A 27,818-nucleotide genomic window follows, 5' to 3' on the forward strand; every position below is an offset into this window, starting at 1 on the left:
GTCACGGTCTTTCACAGGAGTAAATTACTGTTGTGTGCCAAGTTATTGCTGTCTCCGGGATGGTCTGTAGCGGCTGCTTATCTCAGTGGCAGATCTTGGTGGCTTGGCCAGAAGGGGCAAATTACCTTGAATTCTTCCTTTTTTTAAAAAGAACCCACAGATTTATAGTTCTAGGAGGAACAAAACTAGGCAAAGATGAAACTGTGCAGCTACTATACACCTATCTGTGATGAGCACAAGGTGCTGCACAAGTGTCAGCACTGCCCGGGAGTCTCGGGAGCACCTGAGCAACCAAGTGTTGCCCAACAGTGCAGACAGGGTGGGTTTTCTCTGGGGCCCTGTGCGCCTCCTCCTTCAAAAGGGAGGGTGTTGTGTCGTGTCCCTGCAGCACATACACCGTGCTCCAGTCACTGAGCTCGGCTCTCTCCAAGAGTATAATGATCCTGCTTTTCCCCAGCCTATTTATTTCTTCTGGGCTGCCAAGGTTATACCAGGTCACCTGCTGGATCTTTGGGACTGTGAGAAAACTTGATTAATTAACCTGATTAACGCCTGTGCCCTGACGCCAGGCCCAGAAGTGCCCTTCCAACTATGCTTTCCTTGATGGTCTGGTTAACATTATGTTGATGGATTTCAAACTGATGCAAAGGGAGTAAGGCACCCTTTCTCTCTGGAGTTCACTTGCCAGATCTCTGAGAATGGGCTCCCCGTGGTCACGGAATCATTTAGGTTGGAAGAGGCCTGTTGAGATCATCTCCCTCGCCCCTACCTGCTGCTCAAGCAGGGTCAGCCAAAGCAGGTTGCCCAGGACCACGTCCAGACAGCTCCTGACTATCTCCAGAGATGGAATATCTCTGCAACCTCTCTGGACAACCTGTCCCAGTATTTGACCACTCTCACAGTAAAAAAGTGTTTTCTTGTGTTCAGATGGAGTTTACTCTTGTCCTGCCAGTGGGCACTGCTGAGAAGAATCTGGCTCCCTCATCTTCATTCTCTCCCATTAGATATTTATACACAGTGATAAGGTCCCCCTGAGCCTTCTCCAGGCTGAACAGTCTCAGCTCTCAGCCTTTCTTCATATGAAAGATGCTCCAGTCCCTTCATCATCTTCATGGCCCTTCACTGGACTCACTCCAGTAGCTCCATCCCCCTCGTACTGGGGAGCCCAGCCCAAGAGGGCCACTCCAGGTGTGGCCCCCCCAGAGGGGAAGGATCACCTCCCTCGACCTGCTGCCAACACAGACCCCTGTAGATGTAACTCCCTCTCGCTGTGGCTGAGCTCGGGATCCCTCCCGTGTACGTGCACTAACAACTCTCCAGACACCAGCTGGCACCACCGGGACTGAGCGATGCACCAGCCGGGATTTCCCCGACACCAGCCCCCTCCCCCTCTGCACCCGGGGAGAGGCCTCTGGGCAGCGCCGGGCCCCACACGACCAGGCTGCCGGGTTCGCTCCTCGCTGCCCCCCGACACCGCCCGCAGCCCCCCGCAGCTCGCCCCCGCCTTGGCCAAGCGCCGCGGGACCAGCGGGGCCGCCCGGGCTACCGCGGGGCCTCTCCTGGCCGGGGCCTCTCCTGGCCGGGCCCCCCCGCCCCGCCCCAGCGACCCCAGCAGCGGGCTGGGCCCAGGCCCGCGGCCTTCCGGCGGCGGCGACCGCCTCAGCTCCCTCCCGCCGCTCCCGGGGCGAGGAGGCGGCCCCGGCCGCTTGCCCTGCCCGCGGCGGGGCCTCCGTTCGCCCGCCCGGCCCTCCCCGGCCCCCCCCGGCCCCCCCCGGCCCTCCCCGGCCCTCAGCGCCCGCCCCCCTCGCGCGGCTCCTCCAGCCGCCAGGTGGCGCCGCAGCGGGGCCGGAAGCGCGGACGGGCGCGGGCCATGGCGCTGCCCGCGGAGCTGTGGGCAGAGCTGCCGGCCGAGGGGCGCATCTTCTGCTCCGTGCTGCTCTTCTCCTGGGCCGTGTACCTCTGGGAGGCCTTCCTGGCGCACCGGCAGGTCGGCGGGGCGGGCGCCCGGGGACGGCGGCTGGGCCGGGCCAGGCCTCACGCGGCGGGCGGCGGGCCGGGCGCGGAGCGGGGCGAGGCGGCGCGGCCCCAGGGCCGGGGCCGAGCGGCGCGGGGACCGGCTCGGGCTGTCGCCTGCCTGGGGAGGGCTCGGCCCTGTCCCCGAGGCGGCGGGGTCGGGCCGGGCCGTGTCAGCCCCACTGGCCGCAGCCGGCGCGGGGGAGCGCGGTCGGAGCGGGGGAAGGGACTCGCCGTGTCGGTCGGTGCCCCCGCGGGGGCTGGGGGGGTCGGAGCCGGACGGCCGAGCCCGGCAGCTCCGCCGAGCGGGGTCCTGCCCCCCCGGCGCCTGCTCTGCTCACGCTGGGCCCTGCTCCGGGCCGCGGGGGATTGCTGCCACCGGCCGCCCCCCCGGGTGAGCCCAGGGACCTTCCCGCGGGACACGCGGCGGTGAGTCCGGGAGGGTCTGAAGAGGGCGGGTGCGGCGGGGTAACCGGCAGCCCAGCACCCACCCGCAGCCCGATCGTCCTCTCCCAGGGCAGGTGAGAGAGCAGGAGGAGCAAAAATGAGAAAACTCCTGAGTCAAAGTGAGAACAGTTTAATGAGAGAAGGAAAGGGGAAAAAATACCCGCAAGTGCTGCAGAGGCAGTCGCTCCCCACCTCCCAGGAGCAGGCTGATGCCTGGCCTTGGAAGTCAAACCCTCCCTCCCCTTCCTTTTTTCTTCTATTTCAGTTTTTATTGCCGAGGATAACGTAATACAGCATGGAGTAGCCCTCTGGCCAGCTCGGCTGGCCTGGCTCTGTCCCCTTTTAGCCTCTTGCCCACCACCAGCCTGCTCAGGGGCAGGGAGAGGGAGAAAGCCAGGACACTGGCTAGCGGTAGCCACAACACCGGTGTGTTATCGGCACTGCCTTGGCTCAAATGCAACGCACACCACCATGCAGACTGCTGTGAAAAAATTAACTCCAGCCCAGGCAGAGCCTGCCCAGCCGGGAGGGCAGGAAGCAATGCTGGAGGCTCCTCAGCCTTAGCTCAGCTCAGCCTGGTACTCCGGTCAGAGGAGGAATGTATTTTGGAGTGACAGAGGGTGGGAGTTTTCCCTTCGAGAAGGGATAAATACACTGAAACAAGATAAGGCAGTGGATGGAATAAGGGCTTTCAGCCTTTAAAAATTTTTAAGTGGTGAGTTCTCCACCAAAAATGAAATAGCAGCTCATTTATGCAGTCACGTCATAGCTATGTTTTGTAGTGAAGTGGCATGGTTTGCAGGGGAGGATCTGGGGTTTAGTTTCAAACTCTGCTTGGTCATTATTGTGCAGTAAGTCACATCCTGTGGAAAAATGAGTTCGAGAAAAATGAGAAAAATGAATAAGGCAGCAACCCAGTTTCTGGTTATAACATAATCATTATGCTTCATTTTTATATTTGGAACTGGATAGAAAACAGGAATTTAGGAATATTTGTAATTTTGTGAGTTGGGTTTTGTTGTTTGTTTTTTTTTAACTTTCTGTGGTGGCCCATGGGATCATGTTGTATGTTATTTTTAAATCTTATTTATCTCCCTAAAAATATTGGAGGTAGACTTTAAGTTTCTTTTTCAATTTTTCAGAGGCGGGTGTATAGAACAACAACGCATGTACCACGGGAGTTGGGACAGATCATGGATTCAGAAACATTTGAAAAATCTCGTCTGTATCAACTGGACAAAAGTACTTTCAGCTTTTGGTCAGGCCTGTATTCAGAGGTTGAGGGCACTGTAAGTACCTGAGCAGCTCTAGCATTCATATGATACTTTTAATATACTTAAAATGTGAAATACTTTGATTCTTAGTGATCCTGTGCAGCTGCACTGTTGGCATTCTGGTGTCTTACACTGAAATTTGGAAGGCCTGGGATTCTGTGTTTCTTGTTTGTGCCTGGATTTGCCATATAAAAAGGAGTAATTATTCAGAGAGCACATCATTTCTCTGTGCAGTGCTGAGTCATACTGCACAACTACAATGTATATTATAGTATTATGTTTTAGTGGCACAGCTGACCTATTATGGTTTCCCCTGCCAAATAATTAAGCAATATTATAATTATTTTAAATTATTACAAATACAGACCTTTTTCTGTGTTTGGAGGGATGCAACTACTTTCATTTTTAGATAAAATATAAGTAGAAGGAAAAGCCTGTGAGAACAGGAAGAGCACCAGTGGATACTTCTTAAGTGTAAGAACAATTATACTGGGTGAGTAATGTTTGCGTGTATCAAAAAACAGAGCCATTGAGTTAGAACAGAGTATTGACGTGTGTGATACACAAACAGTTTTCCGAGGAACCTTTTCTGCTGAAATGCACAGCTGGGTCAAAAAGGAATCCTGAAATGCCTGGCATTGCAAAATATAATTAGAGTATGATCTACGACATGATGAACTTGAGGAAGCAAAAAGGTCAATTACAAAAGATAATGAAAACAGTATTGTAAAAGAGTGTAAGTCATGTATCTGTACAGCTGTGATGTGAAACCAGCGCTTCAGAATTGTGGCCCCTCTTAACTTCCACATTTCCTGATCCCTTTGTGCAGCCTAACCTGTACATTGTTTCATTATGTGTGAACTTATGAAAATGTTGTTATACATGTGTCAGTACAGCTGTTACACTCTTCTTGTTGGGCTTTTTGGTATGCTGAGTAGAACTCAAGACAATTTTTGTGTGAATTTGAAAAACTTCTGGTTTTGACTGACTTTAGAGGCAGTATTTAATTTGAAAAATGAAGCTGTCCTCCAACGGTGGATTAGTGGACAGAGTGAGATGGTGCCACCTAGCAAGTGCAACAAGTCAAAAGGTTCTGAGGCTTTATCTTGATTCCAAGAGTGTTAGCCAGAACAGCTTCCCTTGTTTTTAAGGGAAATATACACGATTGGAATGAGCCTCTTTTGCCACTGAATTTAGTGCCCTGCTAAACAAAGAGCCATATCAGCAGTCTGTGCTTATCTTCACCCACTATTGTTGTGGTCCCCCATAACATTCTGGGGGCTAAATCGGAAGGATACGGGTATGACAGATAGACTGTTAGATGGATAAAGAACTGCCTGGATGGCTGCGTCCAGGGAGTTACAGCCAATGGCTCAATGTTCAAGTGGAGACCAGTGGTGTCCCTCAGGGGTCCATAGTTGGATTAATACTATTTAATATCTTCATCAACAACAGAGACAGTGGGACTGAGTCCACCCTCAGCAAGTTTGCAGGTGACACGAAGCTCAGTGGTGCAGTTGATACGCAGGAGGGAAGGGATGCTGTCCAGGGTGACCTTGACAGGCTGGAGGAGTGGGCCTGTGCAAACCTCTTGATATTCAACAAGGCCAAGTGCAAGATCCTGCACCCGGGTCAGGGCAATCCCCAGTATCAGTACAGACCTGGGGAGGAATGGACTGAGATCAGCTCTGCAGGGGAGGACTCAGGGGTACTGGTGGACAAAAAATTGGGTATGAGCTGGCAATGTGCACTCACAGCCCAGAAAGCCAACCATATTCTGGGCTGCATCAAGAGAAGTGTGGCCAGCAGGTCGAGGGAGGGGATTCTCCCCCTCTACTCTCATGAGAGCCCACCTGGAGTACTGTGTCCAGCTTTGGTGTCTCCAGTACAAGAAAGACATGGGCCTGTCAGAGCACGTCCAGAGGAGGCCACAAAAATGGTCAGCGGGCTGGAACACCTCTCCTGTGAAGAAAAACTGAGAGAGTTGGGGTGGTTCAGCCTGGAGAAGAAAAGGCTCTGGGGAGACCTTCTTGTGGCCTTTCAATACTTAAAGGAGGCTTATAAAAAAGATGGAGAGAGACTGTTTACTAAGGCCTGTAACAACAGGACAAGGTGCAATGGTCTCAAACTAAAGAGGGTAGGTTTAGATTGGACATAAGGAAGAAATTTTATACCATGAGGGTGGTGAGACACTGGCACAGGTTGCCCAGAGAAGCTGTGGCTGCCTCGTCCCTGGCAGGGTTCAAGGCCAGGTTGGACGGGGCTTTGGGCAACCTGGGCTAGTGGAAGGTGTCCCTGCCTGGGGCAAGGGGGTTGGACCAGATGATTTTTGAGGGTCCCTTCCAATCAGACCATTCTGTGCTTCTGTGATTGTGCCAGTGTAGGAAAAGCACCGCCTTTGCTTTCTCTTGTGACCTTTTCTTTCTGTTCTGTCCCTGTTACTGTAATAACAGGTCCACAATGATTTTGGCAGCTGATGGATCTGTTAAAGGAGTTAGTGCATCCAGCTGTCTTCCACAAAGAGCTGGATGGGTTTTGTGAGCCACAAAACCCTGGTGCTTCCTAAGCAGCAGTCAAAACCAGTTGCTAAGTCATCCTAGATTGTGTTGTTCCACTGTTTCTGATGGTGATAAACAGCAGGGAAACAGTTGTGTCTCAAGCTGCTGCTGCTGTTACCGAATTGATTGTGGTGTTCTGCTTTTTGTGTGGCAGTGACACTGATGAACAAAAGCCAAGGCAAAAAACATAGAATATGTGAGTTAAAGCTTCCAGCTAATGAATTGAGCATGGGCCTGAAAAAGCACGTCTCAGAGCAGTCAGCTGAGATATTGTATGCCCCATTCTACTGGTATCACCAGTCATTTTCATCTTCTGAAGGAGAAGTTAGTGTCCCTGCTTTGACTTGGTGGGTTGTGGTCTTGGGATTCTGTATCCCTGAACTTGTGGAATTTGGGATTGTCCCAGGAGGGTTGCTGATGGGCCTGCAAGCTATTGGACGTCCCAGCTTTGCCTGCGTTCGCAGATTTGCTACAGAGGTTGCAGAGCTTCGTAGAAGCAAGGTAACGCTTGCAAGTCCAGTGGCTCCTACAGCTCATTTCTTCATTATGGCTCCATTAATAAAAGTTTTGCTTAGCTAGAGCTAAATAATCTACAACTATATAGCTTCCCTGATACCCAGTCACCACTGCAGAAGGGTTTCTTCATCAAGTTCTGTAGATCGTTTTACATGACTTCTCTTGGTGCTGGGCATTCGCTGGGCACTTCCTTCTTTGCAGCATTGCCATGGACTTTTGAAAGGCTGACACTTGTATAGTTTTCTTAAGGAATTTTATGCTAAAGTTGCAAAATTTGTGTTTGAACACTCAGGTCCCATTTGGAAGATGTAAGGGAAGTATATCATAGCCAGCTGTGAGCTTTGGAAGCTCTCCACAGCTAGTCCTCTCTGCTGCCCTTGTGTTTAGAACTCCTGTCATTTAAAACTGTGTTCCTTGTTAACACACTTCTTATCTTCCCTTCTCCCTAGGAAAGCACACCCTCAGGTTTCTCTGATTATTTTGTTCCTGCAAAGGGAAAATTACACTTGAATGGAAATTCCAACCCCCCACACCCACCCATTATCATCCCAGGACAAGAGGTTTTCTTGGAAAACTGACAGTTGGAAAACATCCTTATGGTACCTTTTTTTGGTATGTTTTAAAGATCAGAAAAAAAATCTAGGTAATAGCACTTTACAAACTGCACTAACTGGTCTAAAAAAATAGGCAATCTTGGAGGCATATAAAGCTGCTTCTGGTCAGTAATGTCAAGTACACACTGAAAAGCTTGGAATAAAGTTCAGAGCTGAATTAGCAGCTAGAGCACTCGGAGTGATAAAGTAGTCATTACCTTTGGAGTAGCCCAAATGGTAGGGACAGAGAACTAGCGTGATTGTCTTTTGAGATAATAGCTTGTGAAACATTGAGAACTTCCAGCTGTGTACAATGGATTTAGCAGAGACACTGGGTATCCAGCTCACATTAACCTTCTGTCTGCTGCTGCTGGCGACACCTTTAGGCTTGATACACGTCTTCTTGGATTTTGAGAAGTTATTCTCAGTTCTGCTGAATTCTACTGGCTTCACTTCAGACTTGAAAGAGAGCTTGTGTTTCCAAAAAAAGCTGCCTGCTTGTTCCACTTACTGTGATCAACCTAAGAAAAAAAAAGTCATAAATATACAAACCTTTTCCTGCATCCCCTTATGCTGTCATGGCTGCAGCGTATTTCCGAATAGGGAAAATACCTCCAGTCCGAAGGCTGCAGCAGTGGTATTGTAACTAAGGCCATTATTGCTCATTAGGTTTCGGACAGCTTCTTCATACCTTCCTCATTCCTGAGGCCAATTGTATGAGGCTCAACAAGGCTCAGGGCCGGGTCCTGCACTTGGGTCACAACAACCCCAGCGGTGCTACAGGCTGGGGGCAGAGTGGCTGGAAAACTGCCCAGAGGAAAAGGACCGACAGCCGCCTGAATATGAGCCAGCAGTGTGCCCAGGTGGCCAAGAAGGCCAACAGCACCCTGGCTTGTGTCAGGAATAGTGTGGCCAGCAGGACTGGGGCAGGGATCGTCCCCTGTACTCGGCACTGGTGGGGCCGCACCTTGAATTCTCTGCTCAGTTTTGGGCCCCTCACTGCAAGACAGACATTGAGGTGCTGGAGCACGTCCAGAGAAGAGCAGCTGGTGAAGTTGGTGAAGGGTCTGGAGCACAAGTCTTGTGCGGGGCGGCTGAGGGAACTGGGGGTGTTTAGTCTGGAGAAGAGGAGGCTCAGGGGAGACCTTATTGCTCTCTACAACTAACTGAAAGGAGGTTGTAGCGAGGTGGGTGTTGGTCTCTTCTGCCAAGTAACAATCTATCCAACAAGAGGAAATGGCCTCAAGTTGCACCAGGGGAGGTTTAGGTTGGATATTAGGAAAAATTTCATCACTGAAACAGTTGTCAAGCATTGGAACAGGCTGCCCAGGGAAGTAGTTGAGGCACCATCCCTGGGGGTATTAAAAAGATGTGTAGATGTGGCACTTGGGGACATGGTTTAGTGGTGGACTTGGCAGTATTGGGTTAACGGTTGGACTTGATGATCTTAAGGGTCTTTTCCAACCTAAATGATTCTATGATTCTATTGTACAATCAAGCTGATACCCGCCCTGATGTGTAGGGTACTTGCAGCTTCTTCTCAACGTATATGTTCTCCTTTCTGTGATGTTGAGCTGTGTCTTTCTGTTTCTCAGAATCTGCCGTGGGTTTATCAGATTACAGCAGAGGTAAAGCGAGGTGGCCTCTGCTGTCTGGGTTTGCCACTTCCGTAGAACATAAACTGCATCCTTTATTGGCTTTGGGAACTGCCTGAACTTGAAAGAGGCTGTCATGGCCAAAGCTGATGAAACTGGATGACAGTTTTTCAACATTTTGCTTTTAGTAGGTAGAAGTATGATTCATTAACCTAGCAAGTTAATTGAAGGGAAGATGCTGTGTTAGAATTACTAGTATGCTTTATTTCAGACTTTAAGTATGTGGGTTTCTTTTTAACTAGTAAGTTTTATCACCTTCATGCTAATAGCTGTCTTGGTTCAGGGATTGGTACTTCTGGGATTTCCAGCTCTGAAACTTACAGGTTACAGCCTGCAAAGGAGAAGCAAGCTTGCTTTGGTCCCTTCCATCTCCTGCTGGCTCTCAAAATGCACCCTAATAGTTATGTTATAACAGTAAGCCTTTTAAAAATAAGTAAGTAAATAAAAACCTGGTACTGTCCCTACTGGAACGCTGCCTACTTGGAAATGATTTTTATATATATAGTGATGTATCACTTGCTAAAAAAGTACATGTGAAGCATTTGGAAGTCAAGCCGTTTAACAAACGCTACCAGCCCCTGCCTTGAACTGCAGTTGGCACTTGCTTCAGTAGCTCTGCCTCAAGCGTTTGTGTCCCGACTCATCTGCAGGTTCCTTGGCAGCCTCTGTGGCAGGAGGCATTGAGCAGGGCACAGGGAGGAAAGCGTGAAGCTTCTCTTAAAATGGTTGAAGCAGCACTAATACTGAAAGTGAAATTACAGCCTTGTTCTGAACGCCTTTCTTTCAGCAGGGAGTGCAGGCGAGACTGCCCCAGTGCAGTCAAGTTGCTGCATCTTGCATACTCCTCCTAGAGGTGGTATATTACACAACCATAGGGCAAATGAGTTTTAAGGTCTTCTGAAAAATACACCTTATGTCTGAGTCAATGTAGGAGCAAAGTCTGCAGTAAATAGGCTTCGAAACATTCTAGTATTTCCCAGCAAAAAAACCCCAAAACAACCTTGACCTGATCTCTACTTCTGTAAAGTAAAAATGAACCATTGACAAATAAATATTCCAGGCTTTCTTTTTGCACTGCTAAGATCAGAGTGGGACAAAAATCCTAATCGTAAAACTTTTCTCATTCATCCTTGAAAGGTCCTTACCATGCTGAAATTTTAGTAGAATACGATGACAGTCTGTTTCATGCTGCCTCTGTGGTATGTGTTTTTGTTTTCAAGATGATTCTTCTCTCTGGAGGAATTCCTTTTCTGTGGAATCTGTCTGGTCGGATCTCTGGTCGTGCTGGGTTTGGACCAGAATATGAGGTAAGCAGTCTTGAAATTTTAGTGAAAACAGTTGGTCCACTAACTGTGCTGATGTAATAATTTTTATTTTTAAGCTTGCATTTACTTAAAGTGGGATTTAGCTAGAGGTACAAATAGTAAAACCAACATATTTTCTGGTGAACACATTGGGTGAGTTTGAGAGCTGATAACAGTATGTGACTTTTAAATTAGCTTACTAATGTTAAAACATATGGATTTTAATGTTAAAAACATGCAAGTCTCAAAGCTGCTTGAGTCAAGTGAGGATGTGTGTTAGATTTTGGGGGGGGTTTTGTTTGGTTGTGTTTTTACTAATCCTACATGTGATCTTCCTGCACAGTAGAAGAGCAAGAAATTTGAGGCTACTGTTCAAGTTGTCTTTGTGCTGTGGATGAGGCATCTATCCAAATTCTTGTCCCAAATCTTTAGTTTTTATTTAAATCTGTTTCATCAGTATATTTTTTTCTTTAACATAGTAAACTATTCCAGTGATGGGTAATCTAATCATCACAAGCATGTTATTTCTGCGAATTTATCTAGCTTCATCTTCTAACCAGTTTCAGTTAAACCACTGAAATAAAATCTATTTTTAGCACCCAGAATATTAATGTTAGTACAGGTCAGTAAATATCAGATTATTTTTATATTTTTTTTTTTAGATTGTTCAGTCATTGGTGTTTCTGCTGCTCGCAACACTCTTCAGTGCAGTGACTGGTCTCCCATGGAGTTTATATAACACGTTTGTCATAGAAGAGAAACATGGCTTCAATCAACAGGTATTGCAGATAGCACTTATACTCACCGAGCGTCTTCAGTAGGTTTGGTTGCTTAGATGGATTGGTATGTCCATATCTCTGTCAAAGATCGTTAGTTTTAGGAACATTTCTACTCTCACTGCATAAAAATAAGAGCAGTGACAGTTTGTGACTGTTGCAGAAATACCCGTGCTGCTCCAGACTGTCTCTGCATGAGCCCATGCCTCTGAGCAAAGAGAAGTGTGTATTCTAGCCGTGAAACAAAGAACTCTTCATACCTCAGCTGTTCATTTTTGGATGGACTATTCTTTGCCCTTCATATGCCCTTCATGGGAAGTCTGGATCACTGCTTGACAGAGGCAGTTCTGATTCATGGACACCAAACAGCTGAAACAAACCTGAGAAATTACGTTCCTCCTCATTTTGCTTTGCTTATTGATTTCTCTTCCTAAGTTAGAGGATTCAGCTCTTTCATTTGTACTTCTGGTAGGTACTCACTTAATACCAGCCCTGGCTTTCTTAATTTCTCCACCAACTTAGTTTAACCTGTTTCAGTATCAGTTTCTCATGAGATGAGGTTTTTGTTTTGAGAGGAACCTCAATCTGGGACACATCAGTAGCCATTTCATGCCAGGGCATAAGACTTGTTTTCTGCTTTTGGACCTAGCTAGTGTTGTCTACAGTAGTTTTGGTTCCAAGTCTACTAGGAAGTGATCTTTTTACGGTAGAATGAAATTTGGGTGGGTGGCAGTTGTTGGATAAAGCTGTTTGGCTCAATTTAATAACGGTAGAGATGCTCTGGTATTTGCCAGGTTCATCTTCCAGTTTCTATGGAGGCAGGACCTAAAGAAGTGGAATCAGTTTGTTTCTAAACTCAGTATATTCCTGGTAAATTGATAAATTGATATTTCTTATTCCCTTTTATAAAACAAGTGAGAAAATAAGTAAGAGAAAAGGCTCTGAATGCAGTGATCCAGTGTGCAGCCTCTCTCAGTCATTTTTCAAACAAACGTGTAGATCCTGACACATCCTGTATTATTTTGGTTCATGTCAATTATTTAGTGGCATACTGTTTTCTTTCCAGGGAAGCCCAACTACGAAAATTCTCACTACACAGTTTTGCCTTGACATCTGTGTGTATTCCTGGAAACTGCAAAGCTTCTTTGGTTCCCTTCCCCCACCCCACCCCGATGTTGTTCTAGTTAGTCATAAGCCTTGAGCTTGTGACCAACTCAGAACTCTTTTTATACTCCATCTAGCTCTCTAGTCTTATAAAAAAACCTTGTGCTTCTAAAAACATGTGTAACTCCTAAAAATCACTTTTTTCTCTCACCAGCAAGTAAATATTTGTGGGAATGATGACACACATGGCTATTCATATCCTAGGTGATTTTGAGCCATAGTCCTGGAGATCCCCTCTCTCCTGCAGACTTTACAGTCATCATACTGGCAAACTAACATCCTGCTCCTATCAAGGGAGGAAGGAATCTTCCCATGTTTCCAGAGCATGAGTCAACCGACCTTTTCTTCGGGGAAATACCTGTTTGATGTATTTTGTTTGTTCTCTGGATGTCACTTCTGTTCTGTAGTCCTCAAAATTGTAAGGGCTGGCAAAGTCTCAATTCTTGCAATGTGCTTATGCCCTGGTCTGGCCTAGCCATCCTTTTGACATTCAGAATCTTTAAATATGCATCAATAGCCATCTTTCAGTGTTTTCTCTCATGTCAATCCTGACTAGTTGCATCAGGCCTGCACCTTGATTGTCCCCCCTGCCTTAGTGAGGAATAAGTTCCATCTTGGTGCCAGATCTGCAAGCCCTTTATGTCCAGGACACAGAACTCCAAAGACTGTCAGTATTGAGACTTGTAAAGCACTAGAATTGGGGCAAACTGGCAGACTAGCTGATGGATGGAGAGCTTGACTTGATCAGGCCCTACCTCTGCAGAAGCAGCAGAGGGTCAAACACTGAACAGCCCAGGCTTCTTTACAACTGTCTTGAAGAGCTTGCAGAATCCATGTGGTTTCTTTGTGGGTTTTAAGGAGGATCCTGGGTATATCCTCTGAACATTTTCTCCTTGGAGCTGTGCTCTCTGGGTGCTTCACTGTTGTCAGTGTAAGCATTGTGCCTAATCAAATGAGAAAAGGAAGGCCTGGCACTGACACCCGTGGGGGGTGTTAAGTGCTTGACGGAGCCATCTGCATGATGTCTCTAACAAGATTTTTTTCACTGCAGTGGTCCTCATGCCAAGAACTGAAGGCTGAGTCCAGATCCAATCCAATTTGAGGTACCAAATGTCTTATGAACAGAGTCAAATCTCCATCTTTCATTTCAGAGTGATGGGCTAGGTTCTTTAGTGAATGAGCCAAATTCACACCTGGTTCCAGCCCAGACTTTGGAATTTCCAACGATGATTCTCAGATGATCTTCAGGTACTCTTTTCTTCCATGGGAGTAGCTTGCTGAAAATGAGGATTTCTCTTGAAGTCACATCTGCCTTAGAAAGCAGGAAAGAGGTGGGGCAAAGATGAAAGACACCATGCAGTTTTATAGCTCTACTCCTCCTAGACTGTGGGGCTGGAAGTAAAGAAAGAGTTAAAATGAGAACTTGAACTAAATGGATTGTAGCTGATGTGTTTCAGGAAGTCTGGTGGAAACAGCACTGTCAGCACGCTTCTGTTCTTGTAGGTTATATTAAGTGACTGTTTCTTCAGCTGTTTACTAAGCTAAAAAATGAAAAAGCTATGCAACGGGCCTTTTGCTGCCTGAGCTATGAAAGTAATAAAGGAAGAACACACCGTTTTGTATTTTGTTTTCTCTCTCTTGGATTGTACCAGTTTAAGAGTCTTGATCAAATGGAAACATTTTTTCCTTTGTCCAGGATGACCCACAGAGTTTTTCATGCTTCTCCGTACCGTTTTCAGGAAAGAAGCACTGCTTAGTGTGAATGAGAGCCACCAGTCTTGCTTTTCTAGTTACAGAACTGTTGGGAATATTAAAGGCAGGCAAGGAACAGGATCTTCTGGAGTGCTCTGTTTGTGTGGGCATGTGTTTATACAGTTGATAAACTGCTGATACTACTGGTCGCTCAGCAGGAAGGAATCACCCGAGCGCTCACTGTGTCATCAGAGTGAATATGGCTACATACAGAATAGTCTAAAATTGTGGGTTTATGTCTGATTTGTGTCTCCAATAGTCATAGAAGTCTGAGGTGCCTATCCAAATTCTTGCCCCAAATCCTTAGTTTTTATTTAAATCTGTTTCACCAGTATTTTTTTTTCTTTCCAGACGAGTTCCATATCTTTAACGTAGTATGGGCTTTTTAATACAACCTTGTTGGGAAGGATCTTTACATAATAACCCCCTCACTTCTGTGCCTTGCAGATAGCTGTAAGTACTGAAGTAACAATTCCAGAAACAGCTAGTTGGGTGTCTGATCATGTTGCAGAGTCACTAGATAAGATTCATTGAGGTAGAGGTTTGAAATTTCTGTTGCTTCTATTAAAGTTATGCTAATTTTAAACCCTGAGACAGCTACATCAGTAGTAACTGTATGTCAGTGAAAGCTTGGACTAAAATGTCTAATTTATATCTAAAAATCTTTAACAGGACTTCTGTATATTTCCAGTGAAGACAATCAGCTTCACTGAAGGTGAAGATGAATGGAGGCAACTGTTCAGAGACAAAATATTTTACAGTAACCATGTTTCTTTAAGAGTTTCCTATTCTCTGAAAATCCCATCAAGTCTAGAATGTAGATTGACAAAGGAATTAAGGGACAGATAAGCTTAAATTTTTCTTTCCTCCTTTAATGAAGTACATATGTGTAACACAAAGCAAGGGTTTGGGTCAGATCTTACTAAGGAAGAGTGCATCTGCGTGGGCTTGGAGTCCGTGTGGATGTAAAGAGCCACAGCTACCAGGAGAGCAGGTGAAAAGGTTCTTCTGCCTTTTCTGAACTGACTCTTGATATCCTGATCATATCGGTCTTGCTGTTTTGCAATTTGTCTTACTTTGTTTCTGTGCATCCACTGAAGGGATCAGTTCATTAACCACTGTGGCACATCAGTATTTATATTGAAAATATCACTGATATCCTTTCTTTACAGACGCTGGGATTTTTTTTTAAGGATGCTATCAAGAAGTTTATCGTGACTCAGTGTATTCTGTTGCCAGTGACATCCCTTCTGCTTTACATTATTAAAATAGGGGGAGACTACTTCTTCATCTATGCCTGGCTCTTCACGTTAGTTGTTTCCTTGGTGAGTATGACAATATGTTTGGGTTTCTTCCAAATGCTAGCTTGCTTGCATGGCTCAGTGTGCTGAGGTTTAAAAACATAACTGAAAGGAAATGGAGAAAAATCTAAATCTCCTGGGAATTTTAGTGTCTACAAACTGTCTTGCTCTCAGTGTACTTGCTCAGGAATTGTCCATATTGTTCATATTAATTGTCCACATTAATGTGATACCTTATATTTTATCTATTTAATACTTGAATATCTTCATCACTTGAAAAATAAGCATTCAAAAAGCTTTAGAATAGATACTGGAAATACAGCAGTATGTGGTGGTAGGTTTTCCTTTTTCTTAAATCTAGAAAGGGCACAAAGACAACTGCCAGCAGTTTGACAAGACAGAACGTGCTTTGGTCAGTAATGTTTCTGTTGGGCTTTTCTTAGAGGTTATCAAACACCAGTCCTCATTGCATGGCTTTGTATTGAGTCGAGGAGCAATTTTCCATTTCTGGTTCTGCTTATACAGCTGCTTTTATACACTGAATCGACTGAACTGACACTTTTATACACATTTTTGGGGCTTACATTAAAAGGATCTTTTTTTATGCATCATAAGAATTTGATGTTTTCTATTGTTACGATAAGATCCAAAGTCTATTTTTTTTCTATTTCAACATAGTGCTGTCTTTTTGCTCAGTATGCTAATTGTTGTTCACCCAAGGAAGAAATTGCAGAAGTACTGTGTAATATATTCATTCATTTTTAGATTAAAAGAGCACCTTAACAAGTAAAAGAATTGTTACATTACAGTAATGTAATAAAGCCTGCCACATTAGCTTAACAATAAATTTGGGTCAATCAGTTCCTAATTCTCATGTCAAGTTCAGACTTTCTGGTTGAACTGAAGTGCATCATCAAGACAATTTTTAGGAATACCTGGGTAGGAAATCATGATTGTTTTCTTTCATGTCTTAAGTAAGCATTGCTTTTTATTTTTCTCTTTTCCTTTCCTTCTCCCTAGATTCAGACCACTTTTCTTATTGGACTTTCAATTTGTCAGCTTTCTTGCTAAAGCACAGGCATTGGCTGGCCACATTTGTACAAAAACGTGATCGTAATGCTACATGGGAGGCCATTGCAATTAACGCAGGAAGATCTTATTTCCCTCTTTATTTCCCAGTAGCTGCACTGACTTTCTCAGACATGGCAATGTAGAAGGAATTGCTCAGTTTAAATCATGACTGCAGAGTCTTTCCATGATCCTGTTTTTATGGGATACAGATCTCATTATCTGAGTTGTATTTCTTGCTTACTTGTATTTTTGCTTCATTGATGCCTTACATGTAAGTGAAGTAAAACCTGGTGGGTTAATGGATTTCTCTATGGCCACTAATTCTGGCATAGTGCAGTTACCAGGGATGTGTTTCTGAGGAACTCCATGACAATAGTAGGGGAGCAGAAGTGCCCCATTTAGGTGGTAACTCTAGCTTACAGTTGCTACTTTGGGTTCTTTCAAGCTTTTTTTGTTTGTTGGCTTAATTATACCGTGTCTCCTGTTGTTTTGTAGTGCTGGCTCCTGCTTTCTGTAGTCGAGGCATCCTTATGCTCTGACATCTTCCCTTTTTTTGTCTCTGAATGTATTCTGGAAAATCAAGTGTTAGGTCTCAAAAGTATCAGTTCACGTGTATTGAAATGACTGTTACAGAAAGATTTGTGCAGACTCTGATCAATACTTCTTAAAAAATTGTTCTTTTTCTTTCAAGCTTTGATCAGGAGTATACTCTTAAATCATATTTCAGCATTTGAGCTACTGCTCTGTCAACCTGAGTGAAACAGTCCATACTTAAAATTATTCTTCTGTAGCCTTATTTGCAAAATTGGGGAGATAGTTCCTCATGTGATATCCAGTTCGTATTTTAAGTCTTTAGTCTGAAAGGCGTTAAAGACTTGCTTTTTCACAGAAGGATTAAGCTGAAATTAAAAAAAAAAAATTGGTAGTTTGATTGAAAAGAATTGAAAAGGATTGAAAGAAGATACAGGATTTTCTGAAATGGCCTGCCCTCATTTGTACACTGAAAGTGGAAAATTTTTTCCTTAGCTTCCTTTATACCAGTCATTGACTGCTTTTATTCCTGCCATCTTTTCTTTGAAATATATATTGTAAAAAAAGTTGTATGATCTCATATGAGAAACTTTCTGAACATCCATTTTATAGTCTTTATCGAGCAAGTTTAGTAGGAAGAAGAGATGTAGGTGAGTAGTACCTGGCACTAAACTTCAAGGTGAGAAGCAGAACATACTCAGCTGATACCACATTCCTTTCTCCGTCACTTTCCTATCATGAACTAGTAGTTCAGTTTTGCTTTGTCTCCCCCTTCCAGCTGAGCTGTCCATGTAGATTTTTCTTCCTGAGATCCTACAGATACTTTAGAAACTGATAAAACAGGGGTTGGCCTATCCTTTACACTGCATCAGAGCTACAGACTTCTGTACTGAAAGATGATGTAGCAAGACCAAATGGCTCTTTTTGTTTTGTGGGGTTTTTTTTTCCTTCCCCCTCTCCTTTTTTTTTTTTTTTTTCCTGAGGATTAAGTTCATGCTCAGACAGTTGGTGCTTTTCAGACAATTGGCGTTTTCAGGTGTCTTGCAACCTCATAATGTCGTTGCAGCTTTACAGGGTGCTGATCATGGTTTGAGGCCTTATGTGTGGGTTTGAACAGTCTTTGACATGCAAAATAAACCTTAAGAGGTGTTAGATTTATCATTTAGAGTTTGGTTTAGGGAAAAATTCCAGTTGTAATCACATTCCATAACTCTGTAACTATAGTTAGAGTTGCATCCTTCTACCAGTCTGTTACGCCTGCTAATATCAAGGGTTTACACAAAGATCAGAGATGAAAACTTAAAATTAGTCCACACGTACTGCATGGTCTGAGACGTGTCTGGACTGAAACAGACAGCTGATTTCTGCTCTATAAAATACCCTCTTACACTTGCTGCAAAATATTTGCAGAGGTTTAAACCCTTGTCTTAACAGTTACAGTAACGAAAATAACTTATTTTCTAATGGTGTTTCATATTGATGCCTTCACTTGCTATGACTCTGGAAAAGTCAGTTTCCCTAGTTTCAGATTTTATTGGACTGTTTCAACAGAACAGATACTTTCAAAAGTAAAGGTACTTGTTTTCAGTGGAAAAAAACCTGTCAAGGTAACTTCGAAGTTAATGTTGATGTCCATTTACCTCTTATGTTCTGTTCCTTTTACACTAACCAGAATTTAAACTTTTCTTCAGTCCTTTTCTTTAAAATAAATACATAAAAATCATTTTGTGAAGGTTCAGAGTGTGAGGGAAGGGAGTTCAGCTTTCCTTCTCATCACAGTGTTATTCCAGTTCTGACTTTCTTATCTGGGCTGCATCTGCTGCCAGTTTGAAGAGCTGCAGGTGTGTTGTAGTGATTTTTGGGACATGGTTTTTAATTGTTGTGGACCAGAAGCATCGGGCAGTTCCTTAGCCCTGCTTACAACTGTAAGAAGGGGAAGAAAATAGGGGACGTGACATTTCTTGTCTGTTTTAGACTGTGGCTATGCAAGTTTGCAGAAATTTGAAGAAGTGGGACTTACCTCCTGGTCTTCTGCTCATTATGAAACACCTCAGAGCTTTCCAGAACTGGTGAAGTGGGTGGAAGTGACAACCTGTCACTGATAAGACCACTGCTTCTGTGGTTTGATGAACTGTCAGAGCAAAAGCACCATTTACACGAGTTCTGCTGAGGACTGTAGATTGTAGATTAATCTGCCCACACCCCCATCTTGCTGTTGAGTTGCTGACTGTCAACGGAGTAAGTAGTTGTCTTCATAGATGGGATGACCCATAGAGAGCCCTGGTATAGATCACACTTCATACAGGAATCTGCTTTATCAAGTGTTTTTTCTGAAATCATGCTCTTTTTGTACTCATGCTCCACCTTTAGTACTAAACACATTTATATGCCTTGTTGTTAATATCTGAATGTGTTTGCAGGTGCTTGTTACAATCTATGCAGACTATATTGCACCTTTGTTTGATAAATTCATTCCACTTCCTGAGGGAGAGCTCAAGCAACAAATTGAAACAATGGCAAAGAGCATTGACTTCCCATTGACTAAGGTGTATGTTGTTGAAGGTGAGATTTTTTTAATAACAAGACTTTGTAACTTTGAATTTGTGGATTTTTAGCTTTGACTGTGGGTGCTGTAATAGGGCAGTTGCTTATGTTCCTCAGCTAGTGTAATACTTGTCAATGCCTGTACCATTTTCCTTCTTTTGCCTTGAGGTCAGGAAAGCGAAGCTGAATGTACAGCCTTAACTCAGCATCTTGTTGGAAATGTTGTCTTGGCTCTGTGGGATGGAAATACATAGCACAGTCAGAAATGGAAGCAGCAATCAAGATTCCATGTTTAGAACTTTAAACCAGAGGGAAAAGGGGTTTGTTTTTTTAATCTGTTCTAGTCTCCGTTTAGCATTAATTGTCTCAAACTCCTCGTCCTCTTCTCTTAGGTCATGGAGTACAACATGGAGCATGCCAGCTGCCATGTCACTTCCTCTCCACTTCCATGTTCATGGAGCACTTTATTGTTTGACATTTCCACTGTTACTCATTTTGCTCCCTTTTGAATTTGATTTCAGGGACCTTCCCACATTTTCTTTTGGTTTTGTGCCCCACCTGTGAGGATCCAAGGTGTTTTTATTGCCTTGGTGGAAGCAGTATGAGATGGCATAAAGAGTTGAAATGGTAGAATTTTGCGGTAAGAGAGGGTGAGGAAGGCTTTATCTAGCTGGAAGCTGTGGCTTTCAAAACTTAGGGCTGGCCAGATCCAGCCAGTGCTCTGCCTCAGTGCAGCCAGGAACTACTACTATTGACATACTTGGGGCCCAAGAAACTCCTCTCTTTCCTAGCGAAGTTGAAGCTTTTCAAGCTTGAGAGGCAGTACAGAGGCTTGCCAAATAGGTAAGTTTTTCCCATATGCGTTGCTGGCTGTATCCTTGCTTTTAACCATGGTGAAAGTCCTGTGAGCCAATTGTTGGTACTCTGGCACCTGTGTAGTGTGCTACTGCACTGGCTTCTTCAGCTCTTCTGCCTTTAGTGGCAGTGATCTGCAGTGGAGGGAGGCTGCCAAACCCCCATTTTCTTTCCTGCCATCCTTACGAGTGTTGAGCCAGCACCATTCCCTTCTGACATGGAGGACTGGATGTGTGAACATCTTTTTGCCAGTGTTTTTCTGCACTCTGTCTTGGCTCTTTGCACTCCAGAACTGACTTATTAGTAACTTGTGCAACCAAGTCCTTTTAATTTCAGGGTTCATTCAGTAACGGGCAGATTACAAAGGTTGCTTCTCTACCCACACTTAGTGAAGGATGAAGTTTTTGGATACGCAGATGACAGAGAACATTGCTACCCTGTGGCTGTTCAGATTTCTTCACTGAGAGGGGACTGGATACTGAGGCTTCATACTCTGACCAGCCTCTCCCTCTGTTGGTCTGTCTTGGTTTGGTGCTGAAGGTTGCCATGACCATACCATGGGTTGGCTTCCAATGGAACAGTGGATATTTTGTGCCCTAAGAAGTTCATGCAGCTCATACATTTATAATGAGAGTTGAAGGCAAATGCCTTCAACTTGAAGTATCTTTCTTTTATTACAAAAACTAAAGAAATCCACCTCTTCTCTCATAGAGACCTCTTTCAGTCCTGATGTTGCAACAGCTCCTGTCCATAGGCAAAAATAGGCAAAGTTTTAACAGCTGCTTTGATCTAGACATATTTTTAATCAACTGTAACAGTCCATGTTCCATGCAAGGAGATGAGTTTCTTGGCCCCAAGTATATTGATAGTGGAAACAGTCCATGATTCACTTGATCTAGATAAAAGTAGCTGTAAAAAATTGCCTATTTCAAACAAAAATAATTTTGAGGGACTGCCCGATATCAGTAGTTCATCTCTTCATCATCTTCTTATCTGTTTCTAACATATTCATCCCTATCTGTTTCAAATCATCTTTGCTGGCACATTAGAAGAATTCTAACCCTATTCATGACAGGTCCTTTGCCAGGAGGGCAGCACATGTTCTATGCAGAATGCTCTTTCCACTCTGAACCTGAAATGGCAGTAGAAATTGCTTTTCTTCTGGATATTAGATGTTCAGTTAACTGCTCTTATGTTTTTAGTGATTTTAGTGATTACATGTTACAGATTGAAAAAATTTGGTATTGGAGTCAGTAAATGAGATCATCATTACTTAGATCATTTTAAAATACGCTTCAACCTGCGAACTCATTTGCTTGAGTTTGTCTACCGTTCATTTGGGGACTTTGAGAATTCCTTTGGAAGAATCTGCTCTGTGTAATATTGGATAGTCTTCAGTGCATGGGATTATTCAAAACATGGTCTTTTAATGTACATTTTCCCCATCAGGTTCTAAGCGTTCCTCTCACAGCAATGCTTATTTCTATGGATTCTTCAAGAATAAGCGGATAGTACTCTTCGACACCCTCCTGGAAGATTATTCTGCATTGAACAAAGAGCCAGCAGAAGAAGACGGTGAGAATGAAGAGACAAAGTCTAAACCAAAAGTGAGTTCATCTTTGTTCATCATCATGTTATTTACATTAACTTCTTTGTGAGATATTCCCTTGTGTTTTCTGAATGTGTTTTAAAGGTCCTGACTGAGATGCTAAAACCCCAAACCTAATGATTTCAGCACAGAAGTATCCCTGAGCTGCTAATTGGAATTTCTGGTGCTGTGTGAGTGGTGCAGATAGCACCAAAGGGACTGTAGAAATCCACAGGGGTTTAGCGAAACATTGGTTCCCTGCACATAAAACATAGGCCCTCCTTGTAATTGTTTGAATAAGGGATCTGTTCAGGGTTTTAGCTCGTGTTCCTTCTCTTGGGACTGCCACGCTGAAGCTTCCCTTTGAAAGAAATGTTTTGACTATCAGTGTGTCGTTTGTCTGCCTTTTACTACATGCAAGAATTTTGGTGCAAGAGGCACGAGGTGCACACACACGTGTACAGATTCCACATGTGCATCCTCCTCCACCCTGGTCAAGAACAGGGTGATGGCCTTTCATTGTCCTTTCTGTTGATGTGTGGAGAGTCTGCCAATGGCTTTCTGCTCTTGGCTTCAGGAGAGTGTAGGCGTGGTTAAAACTGATGGAATACTTTCTGAAGAGCCTGAAGGAGTAATTCTGAGAAGAAAGACTTGCCTCCTGCAGCCTAGGGTTAGGCCAATGTATAGATTGTTGTTCAGTCCACGTTCTGTTTCTTGTAACCATGTTGGTGGTGGAATTCTTTTCATCCATGGTTGGTGGGTGGGTGATGAGGGGAGGGGATTTTGGGCTCACCTGCTCTAGTCATAATGAGAATCATTTGTTCCATTTCAAGAGGTTCATCAGCTATGTTCTCAGTACACAAGCCCACGTGCTTGCTTCTGACTTGCTAATGTACCTTTGAAGGTACAGCTGTCCATCCTTCCTAAAAATAGCTTTAAGGCTGTCATAGGTTTTGTTGCGGAGGACAGGGACGTTGTCGTTAGTTTTTAAAGGAACAGTAGTGCCTTCAGAGGAAGGCTACGTGCTGAGTGTTGAAGGAAGTAGGGAGAGGACTTTGCTCTCAATTCTCCACTGGAAGTCTGTGGCTCTGAATGTCTGCTTCCATTGTAGTGCCTTTTCTTGAGTAAAGAAACAGGATGAGGTCAAGGGATGGTAGGAGAGAGTTTGGAAGGCAAATCTTCCAGCGTTCTTCCAGGTTTGCGTAGGCATGTCTGCATACATAGAAATAAGAGAGCACCAACTCATGGTAGAAAGCTTGTTGAACTTAAAAGTTTGTGGGTTCTTTTGTTAGTATCTTCTTGAAAAAGGCTTAATAAGAAATTATATGTGTGTAGCTGCTGGTAGAAGGGAACAGCCTGATCTAGGGACACTTAAGTGCCCGAAGGAAAAACAAACTAATAAGTAAGAAACATATTCAGTTGTGTTCAGTCATACCTGATACAACTTCTGCTTTGTTATTCCCTCAGAATAAGAAACAAGGATGTAAAAATGAAGAAGTTCTGGCTGTACTTGGTCATGAATTGGGTCACTGGAAACTAGGACACACTGTCAAAAATATTATCATCAGCCAGGTAAGTTATGAGACTGGTGTTTTCCTTGACCATTCTGTAATTACTGCTGTTTTTAAATGCCTGCTTCCAGATTTGTAAGTGTACGTTCACACAGGAAGTTGGTTTGATTTTTTTTCTTTGGTGTATCTACAGTGAACACACACTAGTGCCTTCTGTCCCCTCCTTGCTCCATCTGTTTGGTAGAAAGTATGTGTGCTGCCATTTTAATTCATCTCAGCAGCCTTGTGAAGTTGGGACGTATTTTTCTTGCTCTATAACACTACTTCCTTGTCTGAATCTCAGGCTCTTCTCTGAAGGTCCCTGCCTGTGTTAGGGATAGGATTGGATGGATCCTGTCTCCTGGCCTGCGCTGTTTGTCAGTGTCTCTGAGAAAGCTGTGTCTGAGCTTTTCCATCAGTCTTGTTCCTTGGAAAGCTGAGAAGGAGTGTGACTGAGCATTATGAAATCTGACACAGGAGGGCATTCTTACTTATTTAGATTGTATTCTCATACCTTGTGCACTGGTAAATGTGCCATTCTGGGTACATGCCCAAACGGGGGTGAACATTGAAGCAATCCCTAGAGATTGCCCAACCTTGCCTTTGAAGAAAAGGATCTGGTGGTGTGTTTACTCGTGTATGTGCCTCTGGGTATTGCACAATACAAGGGAATTCCCCCCCCCGCCCCCCAAACCTCCCACTTCAAATTCTTTTCTTTGCAAGGCACAACTATGTGCCTTCTGTTAAATTACTGTCAGCAGTCTACTATATGCTTTGGTGTAGATCTGTCTTGTTCCCTGGGTATTGCTCATGTTTCTCTTCTCAAAGTTCCCAGCCCTTATTTTTTGTTGTTTGTTTCTCTTAGCTGCCCTCCTATGCACCATCTGTAACTCCATCACGTCTTTCTTGAGATGTGTGCACCATTCCAGGAATGCTCTTCTGTTCTTTTTTTTAAGGCTATTCACAAGCTTTTCAGGCTGTAAACATCACTGTCAAGCTCCTGTTTAAGAAAATCTCTCTTTCCATTTCCACATTGGCTTTTGCTTACCTATGCAGCTGAACACTTCAGGGAGGTCCATCTCACTTTCTGCTTTAAGGCAGTTACTTTCCAACTTCTGACATCAGTGTTGATCCCTACTAACCAGCAAGTATCATGATGCTTTTGCCACTCTGCTAACTCAAGTAACTTTTGTCTTTGGGTCCGCTTTCTAGATACTATTATTTTGCTGGAATAAGTAGATTTTTATCTTCACTTCCAGAAATTTTCACAAATTTTTCTGCAATGCCTTCTACTTTTTCTCTTGTTTGTTTGCGGTCGCAGCCATCCCTCTTTTTTCTGTCTTGTGTGTTTCGATAACAAACAATAATCAGGCACCTTCCACATTACTCTAAAAAGACCAAACAGCCACTTGAATGGGTTGAAAAGTTACTAATCACCTTCTATAGAAAACTTGTAAGGCACCCAGGCAAGCACAGCAACGTACCCAGCGATGCATGGCTTAGATGGAAGGTAGATTGTTTCCAGAAATAGAAGCATGACACAGCACAACACGTTTTGTTTGGTTTTAAACTTTTTGGAACCTATACTTAATTCCAAGGAGATAGATTCTACCCTGTACTCCCTTTTCACTTATCTTACTATTTCATCTTCTTTCACTACTTAGACCTTTTTTTTAGCTCACTGACAGAAAATAGTGTTTCTTTACTGGATGCATTTACAGAGAGCGGGTAAAGGCCAGCTGTTTGTTCCTTTTTGTATATTCGTTCTAAAGTAATCTATTTGGGGTTTTTTAGTGGCATTTCTATGCAAATCTGTAATATGAATAGGCCATGTTTTAGACAAAAAACCTCATCTTAATCACAAATGTTGTTTCCTTTCTCTAGATGAATTCCTTCCTCTGCTTCTTCTTGTTTGCTGTGTTAATTGGTCGAAAAGAACTCTTTGCTGCATTTGGTTTCTATGACACCCAGCCTACCCTGATAGGCTTGATGATTATTTTCCAGTTCATTTTTTCACCTTACAATGAGGTAAACTTTTTTCAAGACATAGATGCTGAAGTATCACCCTATTTAAATGATGATTTTATCCTGACTGGGGGGAAAGTTTGTAGGGGCTCTACTTGGTATCTCATTTTAATAAATAGCCTTAGTGCTCCGTGTTGGGCAAGACTCCCAGTGGAGTGGTGTGGCCTGGATAAACCTTAGTGAGATCATTCTACAGCCACAGTGATGCGTGGATGTGGGAAGGTAGATACAGTAGTATTTACTGATGCTGTAAGGAACTTGCAGAGAGCTGAGTTTTAAAATAATTTTTAATACCTTTCTCTCCACAGGTTCTCTCATTTTGTTTGACTGTATTAAGCCGACGGTTTGAGTTTCAAGCAGATGCATTTGCCAAGGAACTTGGGAAGGCTAAAGACCTATATTCTGCTTTGATCAAGCTAAACAAAGATAATTTAGGATTCCCTGTTTCTGACTGGATATTTTCAATGTGGCATTACTCCCATCCGCCCCTTTTAGAAAGACTTCAGGCCTTGAAAGATGCAAAGCAAGAGTGACAGGAATCATTGCTGGTTCAGAGACAGTGCTTCCATCTCAGAAGCAAAGTTCAGAGCTGCTTTTTAATTTCTTTTTAAAAATGGAGAATGCCAATTAAGTGCGATGTTAACAGCACCACAGATCTGAGAATCCTGAAACAGGTATTAAATTATAAATTACTTTTTTAAACAGAAATAAAACTGTGGAACTTAATTTAGCAAAAGTACTGGGTGAAGACCTTCCCCTCGCCACTGGCTTTTATCTCCATATCATAGTATAGACTTGTAAAGGGAGGAAAACAAAATTACAGACTTCAAAGCACCTATTTCTTCAGTTTGTGTATGCCTTGAACATTGCTTTTGATCCTTTTCCCATTCTCAGCATTCTGTGAACCTTCCCAGTCTCAACCCTCTTCACAATGAAGAGGGTTTGAGCGACTTGATTTCCTGTATATTAATACTTGTACTCGCCAGTCACTGTTTTGTGTTTTAAAAAGCTGAATGGAAGTACAGGCCTTTCTCCTGGAGCCACGTCTGTCGTAATTGAAAATGTAACTTAATAAAACCTCCTCTCTCTGAAGTGTGGGAAGAAGGATGAATTACAGCTGAGGAAACGTACCATGGCTTCCTTGAAAATGAGCATTTGTCAGTATTTAGAGGCATTGTAGTGGGATTAGGCTCCTCTTCCACTGTGCTGCTGGGCGTGTGGAAGGATGTTATGGAGAATCAGGACAGGACTCACATATTAGAAAGTTGCTAAGTATCTGTTCTTCTCCCTTTTGCCTGTGAGCAGAATGGTTAACAGCTTTTCCACACCTCAGTTCCTCCATTTCTGTTGTGCTTTGGCTAAATTTTTTGTGTGTATGGAAGTGTCCAGTTGCTCAGACAGTGTATCAGAGCCAAACTTTCATTCTGAGGGGGTTTGTCCTCCACTCCATGGAGAGTTTTCCATTAATATGAATCCAGCTGAAATAGCAGTGCTGGAATACGTAGAAAATATTCCTCGTTGTTCTGATATAAATAGCCCAAGACACAGTTTGTTCATATAGGTTAGTGAAGGACAAAGTGAATAATGGCAGCAATGGCTTCTGCACTGATTATCTCAGATGCTTCTGATTAAAGGTGGAATTAAATTTAGTTTTGTGGAAATAAAGATAAAATTGAAATATAAGTTTGTATGTGCCGTACAAATGTTCTGGACCAGGCTGAATGCACATACTTCATATAAAAACCAGATTTTATATCTGCAATAAATTAAAAAGCTCTGTTCAGCTCTGTACAAAAAGAAAAAAATCAAAGTAAATTCTCATTGTTTCAAATGTCAGAGTATTCTCAGAGACTTTACTGTTAGCTTACATTTCCTTTTCTGATCATGGGGAAAAATGCCCTATGAGATGATGTCTCAGGTGCAATAAGACACGTTGCTGGAAGCCCTTTGTATGTCTTATTCTAATTGTGTTTATACTCTAGTGAATACGCAGCTATACTGTAGATATGGACTTAGGAGACAGTTTTACAAAATGGGGAGCCTATATTTGTCATGGTAACTGCATTTCATAAATGGCCCTTAAAAATAAAAGGATTAACTTGAATCTGTCAATTCAGTGGAGTAAATAAATGTGTCACGTTTTGAGTTTGAGATGTTGGTTGGTGTAAAACTATGGAAAACGTGTTAAATGTGCTCTGAGAGAAACATTTGTCTCACCCATTAGGTAAAACTCAAAAATGAATTTTGTGGCTATTTCAGAAATTTGGTTAAACACAAACAAAAGGAGAATAAAGTGGGATA

At 43.5% G+C, this 27,818-nt stretch overlaps 1 protein-coding gene across 1 annotated transcript; it reads left to right on the top strand.

Annotated features, from left to right (window-relative positions):
• Nucleotides 1-1,822: 1,822 nt before the first annotated feature.
• Nucleotides 1,823-27,668, top strand: ZMPSTE24 (zinc metallopeptidase STE24). The gene is made up of 10 exons (XM_074894689.1): nt 1,823-1,987; nt 3,603-3,749; nt 10,277-10,363; nt 11,023-11,139; nt 15,225-15,377; nt 19,376-19,517; nt 21,804-21,961; nt 23,410-23,514; nt 25,377-25,520; nt 25,826-27,668. Exons 1-10 carry the CDS (start codon nt 1,871-1,873, stop codon nt 26,048-26,050), a joined length of 1,395 nt encoding a protein of 464 aa, XP_074750790.1. The 5' UTR covers nt 1,823-1,870; the 3' UTR covers nt 26,051-27,668.
• The last annotated feature ends 150 nt before the right edge of the window (nt 27,669-27,818 follow it).

The sequence above is a fragment of the Strix uralensis genome, chromosome 25 (genome assembly GCF_047716275.1).
Source record: "Strix uralensis isolate ZFMK-TIS-50842 chromosome 25, bStrUra1, whole genome shotgun sequence".
NCBI lineage: Eukaryota > Metazoa > Chordata > Aves > Strigiformes > Strigidae > Strix > Strix uralensis.